The sequence below is a fragment of the Oncorhynchus tshawytscha genome, linkage group LG16 (genome assembly GCF_018296145.1).
Source record: "Oncorhynchus tshawytscha isolate Ot180627B linkage group LG16, Otsh_v2.0, whole genome shotgun sequence".
Taxonomy (NCBI): Eukaryota; Metazoa; Chordata; class Actinopteri; order Salmoniformes; family Salmonidae; genus Oncorhynchus; species Oncorhynchus tshawytscha.
In genome coordinates this window covers 49,488,223-49,510,989 of record NC_056444.1, presented here as the reverse complement: position 1 = coordinate 49,510,989, position 22,767 = coordinate 49,488,223, and the positions used below count along the sequence as shown (strand labels likewise).

Here is a 22,767-nt window from a genome sequence, read left to right as displayed (position 1 = left end):
TCACCTTAGTGATGATATTGGACAGCCCCTGTGATTTCATTTGTGCTCTCTAGCTCTCCCTCGCACATCCTCTCTCTCTCTCTCTCTCTCTCTTTCTCTCTGTGTCATACATTCACACGTCTGTTTGCTTCTCATCATTTGTACAATGAGAGCAAATTAGAACAAATGTGTATATGTGCATAATTTCACTAACCACCTACCCTGCACAATTTGCATTGTAGCGGACTTTCTTTTGAATTTGACCATGGTAAAAATAGACCATGGTCAAAGAATACACATTTTGAAGGCTAATGATATTCCACGTAGGCTATATAACTGTAGACAGAATGTGAGACCATTGAAATCATAAAGACCCTCTCATCACACTGGTAATACATTCAAGAGAAAATCTGACAGATAAAGAGTTGCTCTGCTACTGTCTATCTGTCACCAAACCTCCTGGGTCGTTAGAACTCATCCCCAGGGAGGTGACTTCTGCCCCTGGTTCTGCCACAGGGAGGCTGACACAATGATAAGAACGCTCTCCCAGTGGAATATAAAGACAGTAGGCATATAGTGCCAGTATGTGTGGATGTGGTTTCTGTAGCCATTTTGGTTGCTGCTGACTATAGTCGTATGTGTGTGATGGTGTGTGGAAATAGCATGATGAGGCAGAGAGATCATTTAATATCTAAATTGCTTTCGTTTTTTTTTTTTTTACCACATGTGGTTAACGTTCAGGCTTTAAATGTATATGATAGTCTAAAAAGCTAGCCCCTACACTAGGGAGTTTAGAAAACAGTTTTTTACCTGTTAACCGTAACTTTTCATCTGGTGTAGCAGGACAGTAAATAGACCAATTTATTTGCAACATTTGTTTTTGCATGATTTACAATGTGTTTTTATATGTCCTACTTTTACCAGATCAGGGCCCGGTTTCCCAAAAGCAGTTTAAGGCTAAATTAATCGTTAGAACCTCCGTAGGAGCATCATTAAACCTCTGAGCTGTTTCTCCAAATCACCGTTATTAACGTTGCACTTGAAATGAATCTCATGCCTCGTACACATCGTGATGTATTTCATGACGCCGTATGTTATCTTCACACAATCTCGTTCCGCTACTGGACGGTTGCCCGTACACATTGTGACGTATTTCATGACGCCGTATGTTATCTTCACACAATCTCGTTCCGCTACTGGACGGTTGGCGGTACACATCGTGATGTATTTCATGACGCCGTATGTTATCTTCACACAATCTCGTTCCGCTAACTGGACGGAAAGCATAGGCAAAGATGTGTATCACAAATCCAAGATAGAGCACAGTCTGTCATTTCCAATGGGAAAAAGAATAAAGTAATCTTCTAACTTTAGTTCCATCTAACACTTTAAATGTTAGGGGTGGACCTCATCGGACCCTTCACGAAATCCAGCAATGACAACAGCTGGTGTCTGCTGGCGACCGATCACTTTACCAAGTGGGTGGAAGCAATACCCATTAACTTCTTTGGGACTGGGGGGGCAGAATTGAGTAGCTTGGATAATAAGGTGCCCAAAGTAAACTGCCTGCTACTCAGGCCCAAAAGCTAGATTATGCATATAATTAGATTTTGATAGAAAACACTCTGAAGTTTCTAAAACTGTTTGAATTATGTCTGTGAGTATAACAGAACTCATATGGCAGGCAAAAACCTGAGAAGAAATCCAAACAGGAAGTGGGAATTCTGAGGTTGGTCGATTTTCAACCCAGCCCCTATTGAATACACAGTGGGATATGGATAAAGTTGCACTTCCTAGGGCTTCAACTAGATGTCAACCGTCTTTAGAATCTTGAATGAGGCTTCTATTGTGTTCTGGAGCCGGATGGGAGCTCTTTGAGTCAGTGGTCTGGCAGAGAGCCAAGTCCCGGTCACGTGCATTTCACATGATAGCGACCTGCATTTCATGGCTTCTCTACAGACATAGGAATTCTCCGGTTGGAACTTTATTGACGATTTATGATAACAACATCCTAAATATTGATTCTATACTTAGTTTGACAGTTCCCAGCACCTGTAATATAACTTTTTGGAGTTTTCGGATGGACCTGCACGAGCGTTTGGATATATCTGGAGACAGATATGAATCAAACCAAATCATTATCCATTTCTATTGGTCCAATGAAGATTGATGCAGGAATCTACAGTTCAGAACCATCCTATTTGGACTACGAAGAAAAATGAGTGTGGAACTTTGGATATGGAACCAGTGTGCTTGACAGGTGTTGCCCCACCTTGCACAAAACAATATTCCATTAGCAAGGAAGCTATGGCTACTACTAAAGTAGTGATTAAAGATCTATGGGACATGGGTATAGTTGAAAATACACATTCTGCCTCCGATAGCCCAGTATGGACAGTGGAAAAATCAAGTGGTGACTGGCGAGTGACTGTGGACTACAGGAATGCAAATGAAGCCATCTCCAAGCTCACTCCACTGGTGGCTGACACCTCAACCATTTTTTCCTCATTGTCACCTGCTCACTCTGTGTTCTCAGTCATTGATATGGCTAATGGGTTCTGGTCTGTACCCTTACATCCAGAGGTCTGTCCATGGCTTGCTTTTTCTGAGGATGGTCAATGGTATCAGTGGACTAGGACTCCTATGGGCCTTCCTAATAGTCCTTCGATTTACCATCGGGCATTGCGGAGACATCTCCAAGCTCTCCCTCAGATGTCATCTGTTGTCACATAATATGTTGATGATATAGTGTTGGCTTCAGAAGATGAGGAATCACACGCTAAGGATCTAAAATCACTGATAGACTGCCTGCATGCCAAAGGCCATAAAGCTAGCCCTAAGAAGGCCCAACTCATGCAATCACAGGTTATCTACCTTGGTCAACTGGTCTCACAGGGAAAAAGAGAGATGACACAAAATCGTATGGCTGCCATACAAGCTGCCCAAAGAGCCCACTACTATTAAAGAACTTCGCTCCTTCATGGGCTTGTGCAATTACAATAGATGCTGAGTGGACTCCTTCGTCGAAATTGCACAATCCATTAACGACCTCCTCAAGGGACACCCTGATTCAAAAGACTGTTGCCTTCAAAGGAAGAACAGAGGTTTTTGGCAAGCTCAAACTAGCTTTGTCATCAGTACCGGCTTTGGACATTCCAGACTCAGGCCAACCATTCACCCTCTTTGTGGCTGAAAAAAATGGCTACATGACTTCAGTGCTGACACAAGACCATGGTGATTGTCAGAATCCTGTAGGCTACTATTCGGAGAAATTGGATGATGTGGCGTTGGGATGGGGTCCCTGTCTCATCGCTTGTTCTTAACCAACATCAAGTGTCCACATGCTGCTCTTTTTAAATTATATATATATATATATATATATATATATATATATATATATATATATATATTTTTTTTTACCCCTTTTTCTCCCCAATTTTGTGGTATCCAATTGTTTAGTAGCTACTATCTTGTCTCATCGCTACAACTCCTGTACGGGCTCGGGAGAGACGAAGGTTGAAAGTCATGCGTCCTCCGATACACAACCCAACCAAGCCGCACTGCTTCTTAACACAGCGCGCATCCAACCCTGAAGCCAGCCACACCAATGTGTCAGAGGAAACACCGTGCACCTGGCAACCTTGGTTAGCGTGCACTGCGCCCGGCCCGCCACAGGAGTCGCTGGTGCGCGATGAGATAAGGATATCCCTACCAGCCAAGCCCTCCCTGACCCGGACGACGCTAGGCCAATTGTGAGTCGCCCCACGGACCTCCAGGCCGCGGCCGGTTACGACAGAGCCTGAGCGCGAACCCAGAGTCTCTGGTGGCACAGCTGGCGCTGCAGTACAGCGCCCTTAACCACTGCGCCACCCGGGAGGCCTGTTCATACTCTTTTGACAATGAATCGAGCTGCACAGGTCACAGCCGCTCGTTGGAACAAATGGTCAACTGTATTGGAGGCTCCTAACATCATCATACAACGTGGTACACCAAGTAATCCAGCAATTCTGAAGCATCCTTCAGATACCACATTACTTGAACACGACTGTTGTCAGTTGGTTTTTGGATCAGCTCTCTAATGAGTTTATAAAAAGTCATCCATTGGAAAACCCTGAGCTTATCTTATACACAGACGGTTCAAGCAATGTGTAGGGGGGGGGGGGGCAGGCTGGCTGGGCATTTACTACAATGGACAATGTGATAGTGACAGGCACGTTACCTGCAGGAACATCAGCACAGGTGATGGAATTGGTGGCTTTGACAGAAGCATGTAAACAGGCTGAAGGAAAAACAGCCAACATTTACACAGACTCAAGATATGCTTTTGGTGTTACCCATGATTTTGGAAAAATATGGAAAAACAGAGGATTCATGACATCACTGGGAGCTCCTGTGAAGAATGGACCAGAGGTGATGGCTCTACTGAATGCTCTCCAGTTACCTGGACAAGTTGCAATTTTGAAAATGAAAGCACATGGAAATAATCTTTACAGATAACAGTAAAGGTAATGATTTGGCTGACAGAGCTGCTAAGGCGGCTGCCAAGAGAACACCTCTGTCACCTAAACTGACGAGGAGATACACCTTAGATACGTTGCAACACATTAGAGATATGCAAAGCAGTGCACCAAAAGATGAAGTGTGGGAATGGATGGCTGCAGGATGCAAACTCAGTCAAGAAGGTGTGTGGAAATACAACCTGAGATGTGTAGTGCCAAATGCATTCTTACTCTACTTGGTGACACAGATCCACTCTTTGGGATACATTGGTGTGGACAAGATAGTTTATTGTTTTGTGGGCAAATGGTGGAATCCTGATGTGCGGAAAGAGGCTGAGGCTGTTGTAGCGAATTACAACATTTGTATGGAAAATAACACCAAAGGACGAGTGGAAGTACTAACACGACGAGCGCCTGCCCCACCAGGACCCTTCAGACATCTACAGCTGGATTATATCACACTGCCCAAATGTAAAAGACATGAAGATATGCTGGTCATTGTTGAGAGTTTCTCACGATGGCTTGAAACCTACTCTACGCTAAGAAATGCACTGCACAACACACAGCTAAAATTCTGATTCGAGAAATAATTCCCAACCGGGAACAATTAGATTCCGTCCAAGGCACTCATTTCACAGGAAAGGTTTGTCAGGAGGTAGCTCGTCTTCTGAACATAGACTGGCATCTACACTGCCTTATCATCCTCAATCGAGTGGACAGGTAGAACACACAAATTGTGTTTTGAAAGAGAGACTTTCAAAGATGCATCAAGACGGAATGGCATGACCACATGCATTGCCTACGGTATTATGTAGTATACGGGCAACACATAACAAAGCCACAGGGCTGAGTCCGTTTGACGTTGTCACAGTTCGACTCATGTCACTACCAGGCACGTTAGGCTTGAGAAAGCAGGCATTCACTTTATGAGTGACACAATGCTTAACTATTGCATACAACTCTCTAATGCAGTAGGGGAAGCAGATAGACAAGTAAAAGAGGCGTGGGGAATAACTCCCGAAGGGGGACATGACGTAGTACCAGGACAGTGGGTGATGGTAAAGGAATATGTGACAGACACATTAGGGCCAAAATGGGAAGGTCCTTCTCAAGTTTTGCTTCTAACGAGGTCAGCAGTAAAAGTCCAGGGAAAATCACGATGGATACATGTCACTCATTGCAAGGTTGTCCATTGTGATGACAAAGCTGAGCCTGGAGAATAAAGAACTGATTGATTAGCAATCGGGGGCCAATCTCGGGTGAAGAAGCATAATAAGATGATCAGAACCTGATAAGCTTCTATGTTGTATACCACAGTTGTCATATTAGGGATGTCTAGGTGAAATGTCCAACGTTATCCTGAAAATTGGGACATGCTTACTTAGGGAAATATATGTGAAATATCCATTTCTCTTGAAACCAGGACATGTTACTTTCACATTTTTGTTTCCTTTGTTACAGGTTATGAGAATCTATCGTCTGAGGCTGCAGCAATATCCTTCGATTCAAGGACTGTACCAGAAGCAATACAAGATCAACAGTGAAGTGCAACCAGTGGAACAGAAGAACAATTCCTCACTACCGGCAGACTGTCAGAACATCATTTCTAATAGTTATCTATGTGGGACTGATACCAGTGTGGAAGAACTGGTCACTTTTAAAGGACTTGGTGAATGATTACCTTGCCAATAGGACGATTGCATAGTCTTGTAGACAATTACTATTATTTTTTTTTGTGAGATTCCTCCTAATACAGGATGTGATATGAATCAGGACATCATCATAACACCTGTTAATACTTATTTTTCTCTAACTTTGTTTGGAATCTATTTCTTCTTATTATTTTTAAACTTTATTTAACCTTTATTTAACCAGGTAGGCTAGTTGAGAACAAGTTCTCATTTACAACTTTGACCTGGCCAAGATAAAGCACAGCAGTTCGACACATACAACAACACAGAGTTACACATGGAATAAACAAGCATACAGTCAATAATACAGTAGAAAAAAGAAAGTCTATATACAGTCAGTGCAAATTAGGTAAGATACGGGAGGTAAGGCAATAAAAAGGCCATGGTGTCAAAGTAATTACAATTATAGCAATTAAACACTGGAATGGTAGATGTGCAGAAGAGGAATGTGCAAGTAGAGATACTGGGGTGCAAAGGAGCAAGATAAATAAATGCAGTATTGGGATGAGGTAGTTGGATGGGCTGTTTACAGATGGGCTATGGAATTAATCCCTGATGTTGAACTAGCCTTTTCTTACTTCCACAACGCATTCCAGGATGTTTGCAATAGGCATGCCCTTTTAAAAAAAATCAGGATTAAGGGCAGAGAGAACCCTTGGTTTACTAAGGAACTTACAAAAATCATAAGGGAACGAAATGCTATGTCGGCTAAAGCAAAAGGGACTGGTTTGGCAGATGGCTATGATGGCTATGTGGCTATGATCCGTAAATTGAAAGCAGACCACTACCTGAAATCTACTTCACAAAATGTAAATAATCCATCCAAATTTTGGCAACTAGTGAAGGGTTTGGAGTGCAAAAAAGATACATAGCTTCCCAAACAATTGTTGGTCGATACACAGATTGTAACTGAGAGAACCTCCATTCTGAAAGCATTGAATACACATTTTTTAGATGCAGGCAGTTTATTTGAAAAGGTCAGAGGTATAATTGAGCCCCCTATGAATTTACCTGACACCCCTGTGCACTCCTTCACCAGGTTCTCCTTTTCATCCTTCTCTGTTTCAGAAGTGTGTAAAGCCCTGAAAGAAATTGATTTTAAAAAATCCCCTGGTCCTGATGAACTACACCCCCACCTCCTGCACCTAGCTGCAGACATCATTGCTCTCCCTTAACATGTATTTGTTAATATATTTTTTTTAATATTTTATTTTTGCATTTTCCAATTAAGAACATTCAAAACAAAAGTGAAAAGATATTAGACAACGATAGGACAAAGTGACAGTATCAGATGAGCGTAATTTATTTATTTTTTAAATTATAATTATATATACAAACATACAAAAACAATAATAATAATAATGAGACATTGGATCATATGGTCACCTGCCATAGGCTACATATTATACATTACGTGTGAAACATTATGTGAGGATTATATAGAGATTCAATCAATGTGATGTGGGGGGAGATTCTCCATATAGTCAATGAAAGGTTGCCCAATTCTGTAAAATGTCTTTAACTTATTCCTCAAGCAGTAAGTGATTTTCTCCAGTGAGTTACAACTATTAACTTTTAACATGTATTTTTAACCTCACGCTTGATGTTAAGGAAATCCCCAAGTTATGGAAATCTGCTTTTGTATTGCCTCTCCTAAAAGGTGGAGATCATTTGCTACTTGACAACTATCGACCCATATCAAAATTGTCTGTACTGTCAAAGGTACTGGAGTCCTTAGGGAGTAGGCAGCTAAAGGTCTACTTCCAGGAAAACAACATCTTTAAATGGAATGCAATCAGGTTTTAGGTCTGGCCACAGCACAGTTTCAGTAACATTGAAGGTTTTAAATGACATCCACTGTGCTCTTGATAAGAAGTTACATTGTGTGTCTGTTTTTATTGATTTGTCGAAGGCTTTGGAGGACAAAGAATGCTGAGTTGCATCCAAAGAACACCATACCTACTGTGAAGCATGGGGGTGGAAACATATTCATTATCCATGCAGTGACTGAACAACAACTGCATTTCCACCCCCATCTCTAAGGCATAGTATCATGGCTGGTCACCTATCAAGTCACATGTCAGGTCAGTCAGTCACCTATTGCTGCAGATGTGCTCAATAATGCTTGAGCATGTGATACTCCTCAAAGCATGGTGAAATACATAGAGGTGTATCACAAGCTAGACACATGTATTTTGTCATCTTCCTCTGCTTACTTCTCCTGGCGCCAGACAGGCAGACTTTGCAATGCCTCCGTGTGCGACTACCTTGAGAAGCAGTTTGAGGGACTTTGCAGGGAAAATGTCGTGCAGTGAGGCGTAGGGGATTGTCTGCAGCAGGACGGCCCCCAGTGGATGGGCGCCGAGGGGTGTGGTGCTCCTCCAGCAGCTCTCTCATGAGGTTCTCTCTGTATTTTTGGTAGGTAATTACTTTACCTATGAGGGAGTGGGTAAGATGAGGAAAGTTAGAGGATAATGAGGCAGTGGGTAGGTGGGTGAGATATTGTCACTATAATTGCATAATGGATTTGTATGTGAACTGTACATCCAATTACAAAAATACCTTGTTCAGTAATCATCTCACCTGTTAGTTGGCGGTGAACTATGCTGCCGTTGAGGACAGCAGTGTCGATCAGATGGAAAAATATCTTCTTATACCACTTGTTCGTTTTCCGTGTGCATTCCACAAAGCTGTTTATCATGTCTGCCTTATCCACGGCCCCCATTTTGAGGTTATAATCAAGCACACAATCTGGTTTGATCTTTCTCTCTCCGGTCAGGTGGTCCACCTTCCCTGTGGCCGACATGGTTGCTGTATGGACAGTGGAGAGGACATGGACGTCTCGCTTGTCATGCCACTTTACTGCCAGCTGTTGACCGTTCTCCTGGAATTCCACCTCCCCTCTCTGCATCTTCCCGCATCCGAATGCCGGCATCCCCTTCCGGTTCGACCTGACTGTGCCACAGGCCCCTGTGCTGTTGGAGAGCAGATGCTGGAAGAGTGTGGGACTGCTGTACCAATTGTCCACGTACAAAGTGTGTCCCTTGCCGAGATGAGGAGCCAGCATGGTCATCACCACGGACCCTGACACCCCAAGCCCCTCATAATGTTTGATGTCAGTGGTGGACCCTGTGTAAACTATAATATCCTGGACAAATCCTGTCTTCACGTCGCACATGACAAAGAACTTGACTCCAAACCTGTGCCTTTTGGAGGGAATATATTGACGGAACGCCAGCCTACCTTTCCATAACATCAGGGACTCATCAATGCATAGGTCCTTGTATGGTACAAAGACCCGACCAAATGCTGATGTCAGGCTGATAAGAACATTTCTTATTTTGTGTAACGGGTCACTTAGGATGGCAGTAGCATTGTTGACAAAATGCAGGCATCGCAGCAGAACTAGGAAGCGATCTTGGGAAAAGAGGGAGGCAAAGAAGGGAGTTGCAAACATAGGATCTGTGCTCCAGTATTCTCTTAGGGAGTTCTTCTTTACTATTCCCATGAGAAGGACTGTCACCAGGAAGGTATACATTTCACTAATTGTGGTTGTCACCCATTTAGCGAGTTTTCCCCTCACTCCTGGCTCTCTCTTCTCCTGTAGCTCTAAGGCATAGCGATTGGTCTCCTCAACTATCTCTCCCACCAGCTCCTCTGTCAGAAACAACTTGAAGCACTCTGCCTCAGTTGGAAATGGCAAGGGGCGTTGCACTCCAGACTGGGACTCGTCAAAGCAGACAGCAGGGCCAGGTGGGGTGAAATGACTGGTGGCCTTCCAGCTACCACAGAACTCCTGTACTTCATCCACTGTCCGTCTGCCTCCATCACCACCAGCATCTTCAAAGGGACCTGGTACTTCCTCAGTTGACAAGGGAAATTCAGATTCAGGGTTCTCAATGGCTACAAGGTTGAGGGGCAGCTCCTCACTGTCACTGTCAGAATCTGATTCCTGACTTTCATACTCAGACTCATTGTCAGAATTTTAAAAAATCTCCAGAATTTCCACATTTGTGAGTTGTCTCCTTTTGAAAGACATTGTTAATGCTACAGCTTAGCTCACTAGCTACATACATAAACAACAACACTGAATGGCGCAGAGTGGGAGGTTACGTGGTTGACTGCCGGCACGCGCCACTTGTATCAATAAATCACTATCAGAAAATGTTTTGTGTGGTAATTATTTGTGTATTTACGATTTTATTCACATGTTTTCAATTCTAGGTGACAACTCATGCATTCCGATTCAAGCACAGATTGTAATGTGCACATATTATGTGTGTAAAATACTTTTTTGAAGGTTGTACTGATTATGATGAGCTAAGCTAATTCCAGCTGTGTAGCCATGTTTGTTGACATACAATGCATTCTGGGATTCACGTCTGTTTGACCAAAGATGTTATAACAAAATGAGGCGAGTAAGAGTTCACAAATTTTTTGAGGACTTCCGGGAAATTAATGGTGGGATGTGAACGACGGTAGATGACACACCCCTTCAACATGCAATACTACAAACAGACCAAACTCATCTCGTCTTCTCTTATTATCTTCGGTTTCTGTGAGGAAAAAATGCATGGCTGCGAGCTGAAACTAATCGTCGGATTACTTTCGATTTCTATAAAGTGTTTTACCTAGTTATTTCGATCAATGGTGAGCTCACCCGTGATGTGATTAATTATATATAGTAATTGCTATTAGCTAATTCATATTGTAGTTTGTAGTCAGCTGAGAGTTAGAAAATATGACTGCTTGTGTTGGGTCAATCTTTCCTCAGCGCTAGGACAAATGTAGCCTACATTTTTCCGGTTAGGATGATTGTGTTATGCTATATTTACTTCTGTGAATATCTGAACAATGCATCCAAAAATAAACTGCTGACATTCTGGACATAACTTTGTAAGGACTGTGTTTGTGTAAATAGTTTCTGAAAAAAGTGGCCAGCTCAAACGCTGATTGTTGCGTCATTCGAAACTGCCGTTCTAAACGAGCATTCTAAATGAGTGTTCTAAACACACGGGTGTGATCGTACGCTTCAGGGACCACTGTAGAACGATCACACCCGTGTGATGGTACGTGTGAAAGGGATAACAAAGTATTGAGATAAACTTTTGTTATTGTCCAAAATACTTATATTCCACCATAATTTGCAAATAAATTCATTAAAAATCCTACAATGTGATTTTCTGGATTTTTTTTCCCTCACTTTGTCTGTCATAGTTGAAGTGTACCTATGATGAAAATTACAGACCTCTCTCATCTTTTTAAGTGGGAGAACTTGCACAATTGGTGGCTGACTAAATACTTTTTTGCCCCACTGTATATGCAGGCCTCAGCCACTATCCTGAGAGCACTTGATTCAGTGTATCATGCAGCCCTCAGGTTCATTTCAAATCAGAAACGTCTAACACATAATTGTGATCTCTACAGAGCTGTTGGCTGGTCGTCATTGACCTTGCGTAGGCTTAAACACTGGTATACACGGATTTATAAGGCCATATTGGGTAAAATGCCATTTTATCTGTTATTTTTTAGTCAGGTCAGTAAATAAATATCAATTACGGTCCCATTCTGATTTTCTTCTAACAGTACCAAAAATTAGAACAGGACATGGTAGAAATAGTTTTAGTTACTTAGCTCCATGGTCCTGGAATTCTGTCATGAACATTTTAAAATGTGATGATCTAGTTTTGTTGATTTAGTTAAATACTTGATCGATGTATATATCATAGAAGAGTGTAATTGTTTTTAGGCCAGCTGTTTTTAGTCAAGACGTTTGTGTTTTTAATGTACAATGTTTTTGTTGTACTATATGTGTGTTTATAGTTTTGTTAAATGTTGTGTTAGTGTATGTAAATTGTTTTGTCTGAAACGTTGTTCCCTCTGCTGCTATTGGACCAGGTTTCTCTTGGAAAAGAGATATTACCTCAATGAGAAAAAACCTGTATAAATAAAGGTAAAATAAAATAAAAATGTACAGGTGCAGTGATCTGTGAGCTGCTCTTACAGCTGGTGCTTAAAGCTAGTGAGGGAGATAAGAGCAGCTCTCCAGCTTCAGTGACTTTTGCAGTTCGTTCCGGTCATTGGCAGCAGAGAACTGGAAGGAAAGGTGGCCAAAGGAGGAGTTGACTTTGGGGGTGACCAGTGAGATACACCTGCTGGATCGCGTGCTATGTGTGGGTGCTGTTATGGTGACCAGTGAGCTGAGATAAGGCGGGGCTTTACCTAGCAGAGACTTGTAGCCAGTGAAGCCAGTGGGTTTGTAGACGAGTATGAAGCGAGGGCCAGCCAACGAGAGCATACAGGTCGCAGTGGTGGGTAATATATGGGGCTTTGATGACAAAACGGATGGCACTGTGATAGACTGCAATTTGTTGAGTAGAGTGTTGGAGGCTATTTTATAAATGACATCGCCGAAGTCGAGGATCGGTTGGATGGGGAGTTTTACGAGGGTATGTTTGGCAGCGTGAGTGAAGGATGCTTTGTTGCGAAATAGGAAGCCGATTCTAGATTTAATTTGGGATTGGAGATGCTTAGTGTGAGTCTGGTAGGAGAGTTTACAGTCTAGCCAGACACCTAGGTATTTGTAGTTGTCCACATATTCTAAGTCAGAACCGTCCAGATTAGTGATGCTGGACGGGCAGGCAGGTGCGGACAGTGATCGGTTGAAGAGCATGCATTTAGTTTTACTTGCATTTAAGAGCCGTTGGAGGCCACAGAAGGAGAGTTGTATGGCATTGAAGCTCGTCTGGAGGTTAGTTAACACAGTGTCCAAAGAAGGGCCAGAAGTATACAGAATGGTGTCTTCTGCGTAGAGGTGGATCAGAGAATCACCAGCAGCAAGAGTGACATCATTGATGTACACAGAGAAGAGAGTCGGCCAGAGAATTGAACCCTGCGGCACCCCCATAGAGACTGCCAGAGGTCCGGACAACAGGCCCTCCGATTTAACACACTGAACATTATCAGGGAAGTGGATGGTGAACCAAGCGAGGCAATCATTTGAGAAACCAAGGCTGTTTAGTCTACCAATAAGAATGTGGTGGTTGACAAAGTCGAAAGTCTTGGCCAGGTCGATGAAGACAGCTGCACAGTATTGTCTCTAATCGATGGTGGTTATGATATCATTTAGGACCTTGAGCGTGGCTGAGGTGCACCCATAATCAGCTCTGAAACCAGATTGCATAGCGGAGAAGGTACGGTGGGATTCGAAATGGTCGGTAACCTGTTTGTTAACTTGGCTTTCGAAGACCTTAGAAAGGCAGGGTAGGATAGATATAGGTCTTTAGCAATTTGGGTCTAGAGTGTCTCCCCCTTTGAAGAGGGGGATGACCACGGCAGCTTTCCAATCTTTGGGAATCTCAGATGATACGAAAGAGATTGAATTGGCTAGTAATAGGGGTTGCAACAATTTTGGCGGATCATTTTAAGAGAGGGTCCAGATTGTCTAGCTCAGCTGATTTGTAGGGGTCCAGATTTTGCAGCTCTTTCAGAACATCAGCTATCTGGATTTGGGTGAAGGAGAAATGGGGAAGGCTTGGGCGAGTTGCTGTGGGGAGTGCAGGGCTGTCGACCGGGGTAGGGGTAGCCAGATGGAAAGCATGGCCAGCCGTAGAACGATGCTTATTGAAATTCTCAATTATCGTGGATTTTTCAGTGGTGACAGTGTTTCCTAGCCTCAGTGCAGTGGGCAGCTGGGAGGAGGTGCTCTTATTCTCCATGGGCATTACAGTGTCCCATAACTTTTCTGAGTTTGTGCTACAGGATGCAAATTTCTGCTAGAAAAAGCTAGCCTTAGCTTTCCTAACTGCCTGTGTATATTTGTTCCTAACTTCCCTGAAATTTCCATATCACGGGGGCTATTCGATGCTAATGCAGTACGCCACAGGATGTTTTTGTGCTGGTCAAGGGCACTCAGGTCTGGAGAGAACCAAGGGCTATATCTGTTCCTGGTTCTACATTTTTTGAAAGGGGAATGCTTATTTAAGATGGTGAGGAAGAAACGTAGAAAGAATCACCAGGCATCCTCTACTGACAGGATGAGGTCAATATCCTTCCAGGATACCCGGGCCAGGTTGATTAGAAAGGCCTGCTCGCAGAAGTGTTTAAGGGAGCGTTTGACCCAGACCTGAGATACACAGATTATCTAAAAACACTAGCACTGCAAACACTCAGAACAAAGACAGCAGCAGTGCCTGGACTTTGCAGTCTCCCTCTTCAAGTCCCCATTCTGAGACTGGCTGAACGTTGAGAACAAGTAACAGGAAGAATTCCACGAACCAGAATTCAGTATTTCAGTCTTTGATTGCCATGTGACTGCACAAAAAAATCGGTGAAAAGAAATGAATGACAGAACTGTACCAAAAACTATCAAAGTTTATGTATTAATCTTAAATATTGCCAGGTTGGTTTTGACAGCTGTTTCACAAGATGTTCATTATTGTAAGTTGTAAGGTATCCTTTGATGGCATTTATTTGTTACACGTTATTCATTGTTGTATCCTAGGACCTACAATAGTTTGAAAAATATTATAATAGAGGACAACTGAAATGATATTATTTCAGTGTCGATAAGGGAAGGACAGGTTAAATAAAAACATGACAGCCAGACAAGCCAGTGTATGAATCAAACGGATTTGCATATGAATGGAGTGGACATTAGCTGACTTTGTGATCTGTAGGGTTAGTAACTTTAATGTGTCAAATTAGTTTACACATTCTTTGCCATTTCTGAAATGTAGAAATGTTTATGACATTGACTTCATGTTGTAATGTTAACAAGGTACCCAAAAGTAGTTTGAATTCATGTTTTCGTTTTATTAGCTTAACAAAACTTGTTTAAACAGCGAAACTGTTGCAGAAATCAGCCTGGATTGCACAGCGATGATGAAAAGAACGTAATTTAGGCTGTAATGATCTCCAAAAGATCCATCCTTTACATCATTCGTGGGGGACAACATGTTTACTGTTGCCTTGTTTAATTGTTGTTGTTTTGCTAATTAGACGTAGTAGCAGCTCTAGCTGTAGGCCTACAAGCCTAACATATTGTTTTTCCGCTTTAGGCCTTCATGTTTAAAAACTATAGAAAGTGATAGGACTCAAATGACTGCATAGGTGTATTCGTGTTTCACGTGTAGCTAGGCCCCTAATAATTAACCCTGAGGGCCCTGAGAGAGAGCCCCATTAGGCCCATGGGTTTTTGTCTTAACTAGTCCATTATCATTCACACTGTCACAGTCCACGGGCCCATTTTAAGGACACCCAAGATTCACATCATTTGATGGTTCAATGTACTTATGATAGCATCAGTGTCAACAAAAAGTGGCAAGCCCATCTACTATATAAATGGTTTAGGCCAGTCCACGACCACCACCTTACACGCTGTGGGTTTCATGGGCTATCATGGTGTGTAAGTACTTAGTATGACCACAGCATGTCGCTAGGATTTGTTTTTATTATATAAAAAAAGTGGAGCTAATCGATTTTGCATGTTGCAGTTGAGTAAATTACTATACACAGAATGATGCATTATACACAAATGCTTAAAGTCCAGACCTAATGAAGATGTCTCCACAGAGTTTAGAAAACGTAGGCTTTGTTTGAGGACTGCACTATGGGGATGTGGCGGAGATGTTAGCTGTACTACGCATGCGTGTGAGTGTGTTACACCGTGGGATCAGTGAAATACAGACGTAAGACGTTTCAATTAATTTGTTTTCCTTTTTGACTATGCCTTATACTAATAGCTATAACATTATTACCCATGTATAATTCGATTAAATAAAAGTAGTGGTGTATGGCATATGGCACTCTCTCTATACATAGATTGAGAAATTAGGAAGTGGTTGTAATAATCCCCAGCATGCATTTCGTGCGGAGTTATAGGCTACTAAATGTTAAATACAATAATAACACTGCAATATATTTCCACTACGAATGTGGGATTATTTTCATTTCAAGGTAATAAAACTGTGATTTTCGAAATTTACAGTTTGGATGATATTGCTTTATAAAACGTTACCGGGACTTGGAATGAATTGAAGGTGTTGCGAGCCGGTTCATTCAATCTGTAGTACACTCTGGTTTCTCTTCAGATCGCATAAATCTTTCGCCTTTTACTAAAGATTTCCGTGGGGAGGAACATTATGAGTATCAACCAATTTTTTGATGCCCGGCCTCACGGCTGGGCTTCCTACTCTTGTTAAATAAATATTGAGGAAGTTTGTTCAGAAGGTGGTGTATGTAAAGGCTTTGCTATAGTGATCTACAGGCAGTCTGCTTAATCAAGGTTTTAACTAGTGACGGGAAGTTGGACTGGTTTGCACTTACTCTGATCTTTTCTGTTCGTTTGTCCTAAATAACAAATATTTCAATTTATTTTCTTCATTTTAGTCAGCAATACCCGGAGCATTCAGGACCCCTAGTAAAATGCACGTTCAAATAAATGTTTACCTGGCCAAATGATTTGATGGCCTGCAAAAGAATGAAGAAAACAAATCTGCCTGGACCAGATTGAGGCGCTCTCTCTTGTTTCTGCAGTGAAGATAATTACTTTATGTCTTCTCTGCAGAAAAACGTTATTTTGAGCTCAGAAAGCAGTAGTGGCAGCATGTTCTCCAAAAATATCCGTTCAACGAGCCATCACCATAGGACTCATTGCAGTCTGCAGTAACTAGCAGGTCAAACCAACGGTGTTGTTTTTAACACACTGATATCAATGGAATCTCATTTAGGATTTTGAAGTGATTCATGCATTATGTTTCTTCCAGTGTGAGTTAAAATGACATCATTGTTATCCATTATTGACACAGCAACATATCAACGTTTTGCCAGTCCATGGTTATACGTCTAAGAAGAAGAGTAAACAAACAAGAATCAATTGGGAAAACACTATCGACAACACTACAGCAGATATTGAGTCTATTTACTTATTCAACATTTTAATTTAGGACAAGGAGTACAAATTTACAGTGCATTCGGAAAGTATTCAGACCCTTGACTTTTTCAAAGTTTTGTTACAATTGCAGTGTTATTCTAAAATGTATCAAATAATTTTTGTCCTCATCAATCTACACACAATACTCCATAATGACAAAGCAAAAACAGTTTTTTGACATTTTTGCAAATTTATAAAAAAATAAAAAAACTGAAATATCACATTTAGATAAGTATTCAGACCCTTTACTCAGTACTTTGTTGAAGAACTTTTGGTAGCGATTATAGCCTCAAGTCTTCTTGGGTATGACACTACAAGTTTGGCAAACCTGTATTCGGGGAGTTTCTCCCATTCTTCTCTGCAGATCCTCTCAAGCTCTGTCAGGTTTGATGGGGAGTGTCGCTGCAGAGCTATTTTCAGGTTTCTCCAGTGTTCAATTGGGGTTCAAGTCCGGGTTCTGGCTGGACCACTCAAGAACATTCAGAGACTTGTCCTGAAGCCACTCCTGCATTGTCTTGGCTGTGTGCTTGTCCTGTTGTCCAGCCTGAGGTCCTGAATGCTGTTATATAAATAATCTAATATAAAGCGTTACTAGCAGACCAAAGCTCTGGTTAAACCGGATGCCCTCAGACAACTCTGGGCCCAGTGTCCTCAGTCAAGTCTAGAGCCTGTGTGCAATAACATGAGTATCCGAAGGACACACAGCTGCCATCACGCAAATATACTCCCTGTAAAACTACAAAGAGCAGCCTGCAACAATAACGAGCTTAGAAGTGCCAAGCTATCTCACTGACATTGACCTCTTCATGCACTCCTGCATAAACAGGAAACACCTGCGCCTAAAGCAGACACTGCTAGTTTCCCCTATCTTTCGTTCCTAGACACACAAACATCTCATAAAGCACTGTACACACACTCTACCCCCCCCTACTGGTCGGGTGCCAAGAGCAAAGGACTTTGCTGTGCATCAATGGGGCCCGCTCTGGCTAGAGCAAGGCCCGCCTCCAACTCTTCAGAACCAGTCAGAAGATCAACACGAGAGACTCCACCTACATTATTCTGTGTATACATTCTGCTGTAAACTCTGGCTGAGGGGCCTAATTATTCGGACTCCTCACAGAGTCCCATTCCTTAGGTCCGTGCACGATAAACGGCAGGACAAAATATCTTTGACTCAATAAATTGCATTTTGATACACCTGATTCCACTCTGTCCAGCGTCGTTGTTTTGCATTCCCTCTCCAGTATGTATACACCAACAATGCTCTGGAGCAGGTTTTCAACAAGGATCTCTACTTTTCTCTGTTCATCTTTCCATTGATCCTGACTTGTCTCCCAGTCCCTGCCACTGAAAAACATCCCCACAGCATGATGCTGCCACCACCATGCTTCATCGTAGGGATGGTACCAGGTTTCCTCCAGACTTGACGCTTGGCATTGAGGCCAAAGATTTCCATCTTGATTTCAACAGACCAGAGGACCTTGTTCCTCATGGTCTGAGAGTCCTTCAGGTGCCTTTTGGCAAACTCCATTTTTGTATGGACCTCGCTATGTGCACGGGGGCATTGTCATGCTGAAACAGGAAAGGGTCTTCCCCAAACTGTTGCCACAAAGTTGGAAGCACAGAATTGTCTAGAAGGTGGAACATCACTGGAACTAAGTGGCCTAGGACGGACCATCAAAAACAGCCCCAGACCCTTATTCCTCCTCCACCAAACTTTATTTGGCACTATGCATTGAGGCAGGTAGAGTTCTCCTGGCATCCACCTAACCCAGATTTGTCAGTTGGACAACCAGATGGTGATGCGTGATTCATCACTCCAGATAATGCGTTTCCAGTGCACCAGAGTCCAATGGCGACGAGCTTTACACCACTCCAGCCGCCGCTTGGCATTGTGCATGGTGATCTTAGGCTTCTGTGCGGCTGCTCGGTCATGGAAACCCATTTCATTAAGCTCATGATGAACAGCTCTTGCACTGACGTTGCTTCCAGAGGCAGTTTGGAACTTGGAAGTGAGTGTTGCAACCGAGGACAGAAATTTTTTACGAGCTACGCGCTTCAGCACTCGGCGGTCCCGTTCTGTGAGCTTGTGTGGACTACCGCTTCGTGGCTGACCTGTTGTTACCACTAGATGTTTCCACTTGACAATAACAGCACTGACAGTTGACTGGGGCAGCTCTAGCAGGGCAGAAATTTGATGAATTGACTTGTTGGAAAGGTGGCATCCTATGACTCTGCCAAGTTGATAGGCACTTAGCTCTTCAGTAAGGCCATTCTACTGCCAACTTTTACTATGGAGATTGCATGGCTGTGTGTTCAATTTTATACACTTGTCAGCAATGGGTGTGGCTGAAATAGGAAGTAGTTGTAATAATCCCCAGCATGCATTTCGTATGGAATTATAGGCTACTAAATGTTTAAATATAATAATAATACTGCAACATGTTTCCACTACGAATGTGGGATTATTTTCATTTCAATGTAATAAAACTGTGATTTGCCAACTTTACAGTTTAGGTGATATTGATATATAACGTCACCGGGACTTGTAATGAATTGAATGTGTTGCTAGCCGGTTCGTTCAGTCTGCAGTACACTCTGGTTTCTCTTCAGATCGCATAAATCTTTCGCCTTTTACTAAAGATTTCCGTGGGGAGGAACATTATGAGTATCAACTAATTTTTTGATGCCCGGCCTCACGGCTGGGCTTCCTACTCTTGTGAAAAAAATGTTGAGGAAGTTTTGTGAGAAGGTGGTGTATGTAAGGCTTGCCATAGAGAGCTATACAGGTAGTCTGCTTAATCAAGTTGTAATTAGTGACGGGAAGTTGGACTATTTGTACTTACTCTGATCTTTTCGTTTGTTCAAAATTCTAATATTTCCACTCATTTCGTTCACTTTAGTCAGCAATACCCAGAGCATTCAGGACCCCTACCGGCGAACGATAAACTGAAAACTCGTGAGAGTCATGATTTTACGAGCCTCCCGTTCACATGTCGTTTACCATATAGGGCTCATTGGAGCTGTCATTTGTGACTCATACTTGTAAACGTGTGCTTTAAACTATGTAGATGTGTTGATTGATAGGCATACAAATAAGATTATGTTCTGATACATTTGAAACGAGGTTTAGCTGTGGCTGCTAAGGGTATGGTATAAATAGCCACATCCACTAATTTGAAGGGGTGTCCACATACCTTTGTATATGTATAGTGTATGTGTACCATATGCATCAAAGGTTTTATTGTATAGTCTATTGGAGTTCCTGTGACTTTCCTGGCAGATTGTCACATGCCATTTGAACGTTCAGGTTCAAGTGAAACTAATCCAATTGGGTTTCAGTTGGAACAATAGAAGAGAAGCACGGAGAGGCAAGAGATAGCCAGACTTGTAAATTGGCCTAAGGAACTGAAGTTTATTTTTTTTAAATTTATTTTATTTCACCTTTATTTAACCAGGTAGGCCAGTTGAGAACAAGTTCTCATTTGCAACTGCGACCTGGCCAAGATAAAGCATAGCAGTGTGAGCAGACAACACAGAGTTACACATGGAATAAACAATTAACAAGTCAATAACACAGTAGAAAACAAAGGGGGGAGTCTATATACAATGTGTGCAAAAGGCATGAGGAGGTAGGCGAATAATTACAATTTTGCAGATTAACACTGGAGTGATAAATGATCAGATGGTCATGTACAGGTAGAGATATTGGTGTGCAAAAGAGCAGAAAGTAAATAAATAAAAACAGTATGGGGATGAGGTAGGTGAAAATGGGTGGGCTATTTACCAATAGACTATGTACAGCAGCAGCGATCGGTTAGCTGCTCAGATAGCTGATGTTTGAAGTTGGTGAGGGAGATAAAAGTCTCCAACTTCAGCGATTTTTGCAATTCGTTCCAGTCACAGGCAGCAGAGTACTGGAACGAAAGGCGGCCAAATGAGGTGTTGGCTTTAGGGATGATCAGTGAGATACACCTGCTGGAGCGCGTGCTACGGATGGGTGTTGCCATCGTGACCAGTGAACTGAGATAAGGCGGAGCTTTACCTAGCATGGACTTGTAGATGACCTGGAGCCAGTGGGTCTGGCGACGAATATGTAATGAGGGCCAGCCGACTAGAGCATACAGGTCGCAGTGGTGGGTGGTATAAGGTGCTTTAGTGACAAAACGGATGGCACTGTGATAGACTGCATCCAGTTTGCTGAGTAGAGTGTTGGAAGCCATTTTGTAGATGACATCGCCGAAGTCGAGGATCGGAAGGATAGTCAGTTTTACTAGGGTAAGCTTGGCGGCGTGAGTGAAGGAGGCTTTGTTGCGGAATAGAAAACCGACTCTTGATTTGATTTTTGATTGGAGATGTTTGATATGAGTCTGGAAGGAGAGTTTGCAGTCTAGCCAGACACCTAGGTACTTATAGATGTCCACATATTCAAGGTTGGAACCATCCAGGGTGGTGATGCTAGTCGGGCATGCGGGTGCAGGCAGCGATCGGTTGAAAAGCATGCATTTGGTTTTACTAGCGTTTAAGAGCAGTTGGAGGCCACGGAAGGAGTGTTGTATGGCATTGAAGCTTGTTTGGAGGTTAGATAGCACAGTGTCCAATGACGGGCCGAAAGTATATAGAATGGTGTCGTCTGCGTAGAGGTGGATCAGGGAATCGCCCGCAGCAAGAGCAACATCATTGATATATACAGAGAAAAGAGTCGGCCCGAGAATTGAACCCTGTGGCACCCCCATAGAGACTGCCAGAGGACCGGACAGCATGCCCTCCGATTTGACACACTGAACTCTGTCTGCAAAGTAATTGGTGAACCAGGCAAGGCAGTCATCCGAAAAACCGAGGCTACTGAGTCTGCCGATAAGAATATGGTGATTGACAGAGTCGAAAGCCTTGGCAAGGTCAATGAAGACGGCTGCACAGTACTGTCTTTTATCGATGGCGGTTATGATATCGTTTAGTACCTTGAGTGTTGCTGAGGTGCACCCGTGACCGGCTCGGAAACCAGATTGCACAGCGGAGAAGGTACGGTGGGATTCGAGATGGTCAGTGACCTGTTTGTTGACTTGGCTTTCGAAGACCTTAGATAGGCAGGGCAGGATGGATATAGGTCTGTAACAGTTTGGGTCCAGGGTGTCTCCCCCTTTGAAGAGGGGGATGACTGCGGCAGCTTTCCAATCCTTGGGGATCTCAGACGATATGAAAGAGAGGTTGAACAGGCTGGTAATAGGGGTTGCGACAATGGCGGCGGAAAGTTTCAGAAATAGGGGGTCCAGATTGTCAAGCCCAGCTGATTTGTACGGGTCCAGGTTTTGCAGCTCTTTCAGAACATCTGCTATCTGGATTTGGGTAAAGGAGAACCTGGAGAGGCTTGGGCGAGGAGCTGCCGGGGGGTAGAGCTGTTGGCCGAGGTTGGAGTAGCCAGGCGGAAGGCATGGCCAGCCGTTGAGAAATGCTTATTGAAGTTTTCAATAATCATGGATTTATCGGTGTTGACCGTGTTACCTAGCCTCAGTGCAGTGGGCAGCTGGGAGGAGGTGCTCTTGTTCTCCATGGACTTCACAGTGTCCCAGAACACTGTGATATGTTGGAGAAATGCCATCAGTGCATGCTCTGCAAGCAATACAGCTGTTGAAGGCATGGCAAGAGCGTGGTGAACAGATAGATA

At 42.9% G+C, this 22,767-nt stretch overlaps 1 protein-coding gene and 2 non-coding genes across 3 annotated transcripts; 2 read left to right on the top strand and 1 right to left on the bottom strand.

Annotated features, from left to right (window-relative positions):
* Nucleotides 1–8,183: 8,183 nt before the first annotated feature.
* Nucleotides 8,184–8,944, bottom strand: LOC121839614 (piggyBac transposable element-derived protein 4-like). Its single transcript, XM_042299260.1, has 2 exons — nucleotides 8,753–8,944; nucleotides 8,184–8,604 (listed from the first exon to the last, which is right to left on the bottom strand). The coding sequence occupies exons 1-2, from the start codon at nucleotides 8,892–8,894 to the stop codon at nucleotides 8,285–8,287; spliced, it is 462 nt and encodes a 153-aa protein (XP_042155194.1). The 5' UTR covers nucleotides 8,895–8,944; the 3' UTR covers nucleotides 8,184–8,284.
* A 7,296-nt stretch (nucleotides 8,945–16,240) lies between these two features.
* On the top strand, nucleotides 16,241–16,356 carry LOC112216657. Its single transcript, XR_002948380.1, has one exon. It is a non-coding gene; the product is annotated as a U5 spliceosomal RNA (small nuclear RNA).
* A 3,339-nt stretch (nucleotides 16,357–19,695) lies between these two features.
* On the top strand, nucleotides 19,696–19,811 carry LOC112216658. The gene has a single exon (XR_002948381.1). It is a non-coding gene; the product is annotated as a U5 spliceosomal RNA (small nuclear RNA).
* Nucleotides 19,812–22,767: the final 2,956 nt, after the last annotated feature.

Coding starts and splice junctions, on each gene's coding strand:
- LOC121839614 (XM_042299260.1), bottom strand. CDS start 8,894: ATGGGGGCCGTGGATAAGGCAGACATGATAAACAGCTTTGTGGAATGC. Junction 8,605..8,752: donor AGTTCACCGCCAACTAACAG/GTGAGATGATTA, acceptor ACTCCCTCATAG/GTAAAGTAATTACCTACCAA.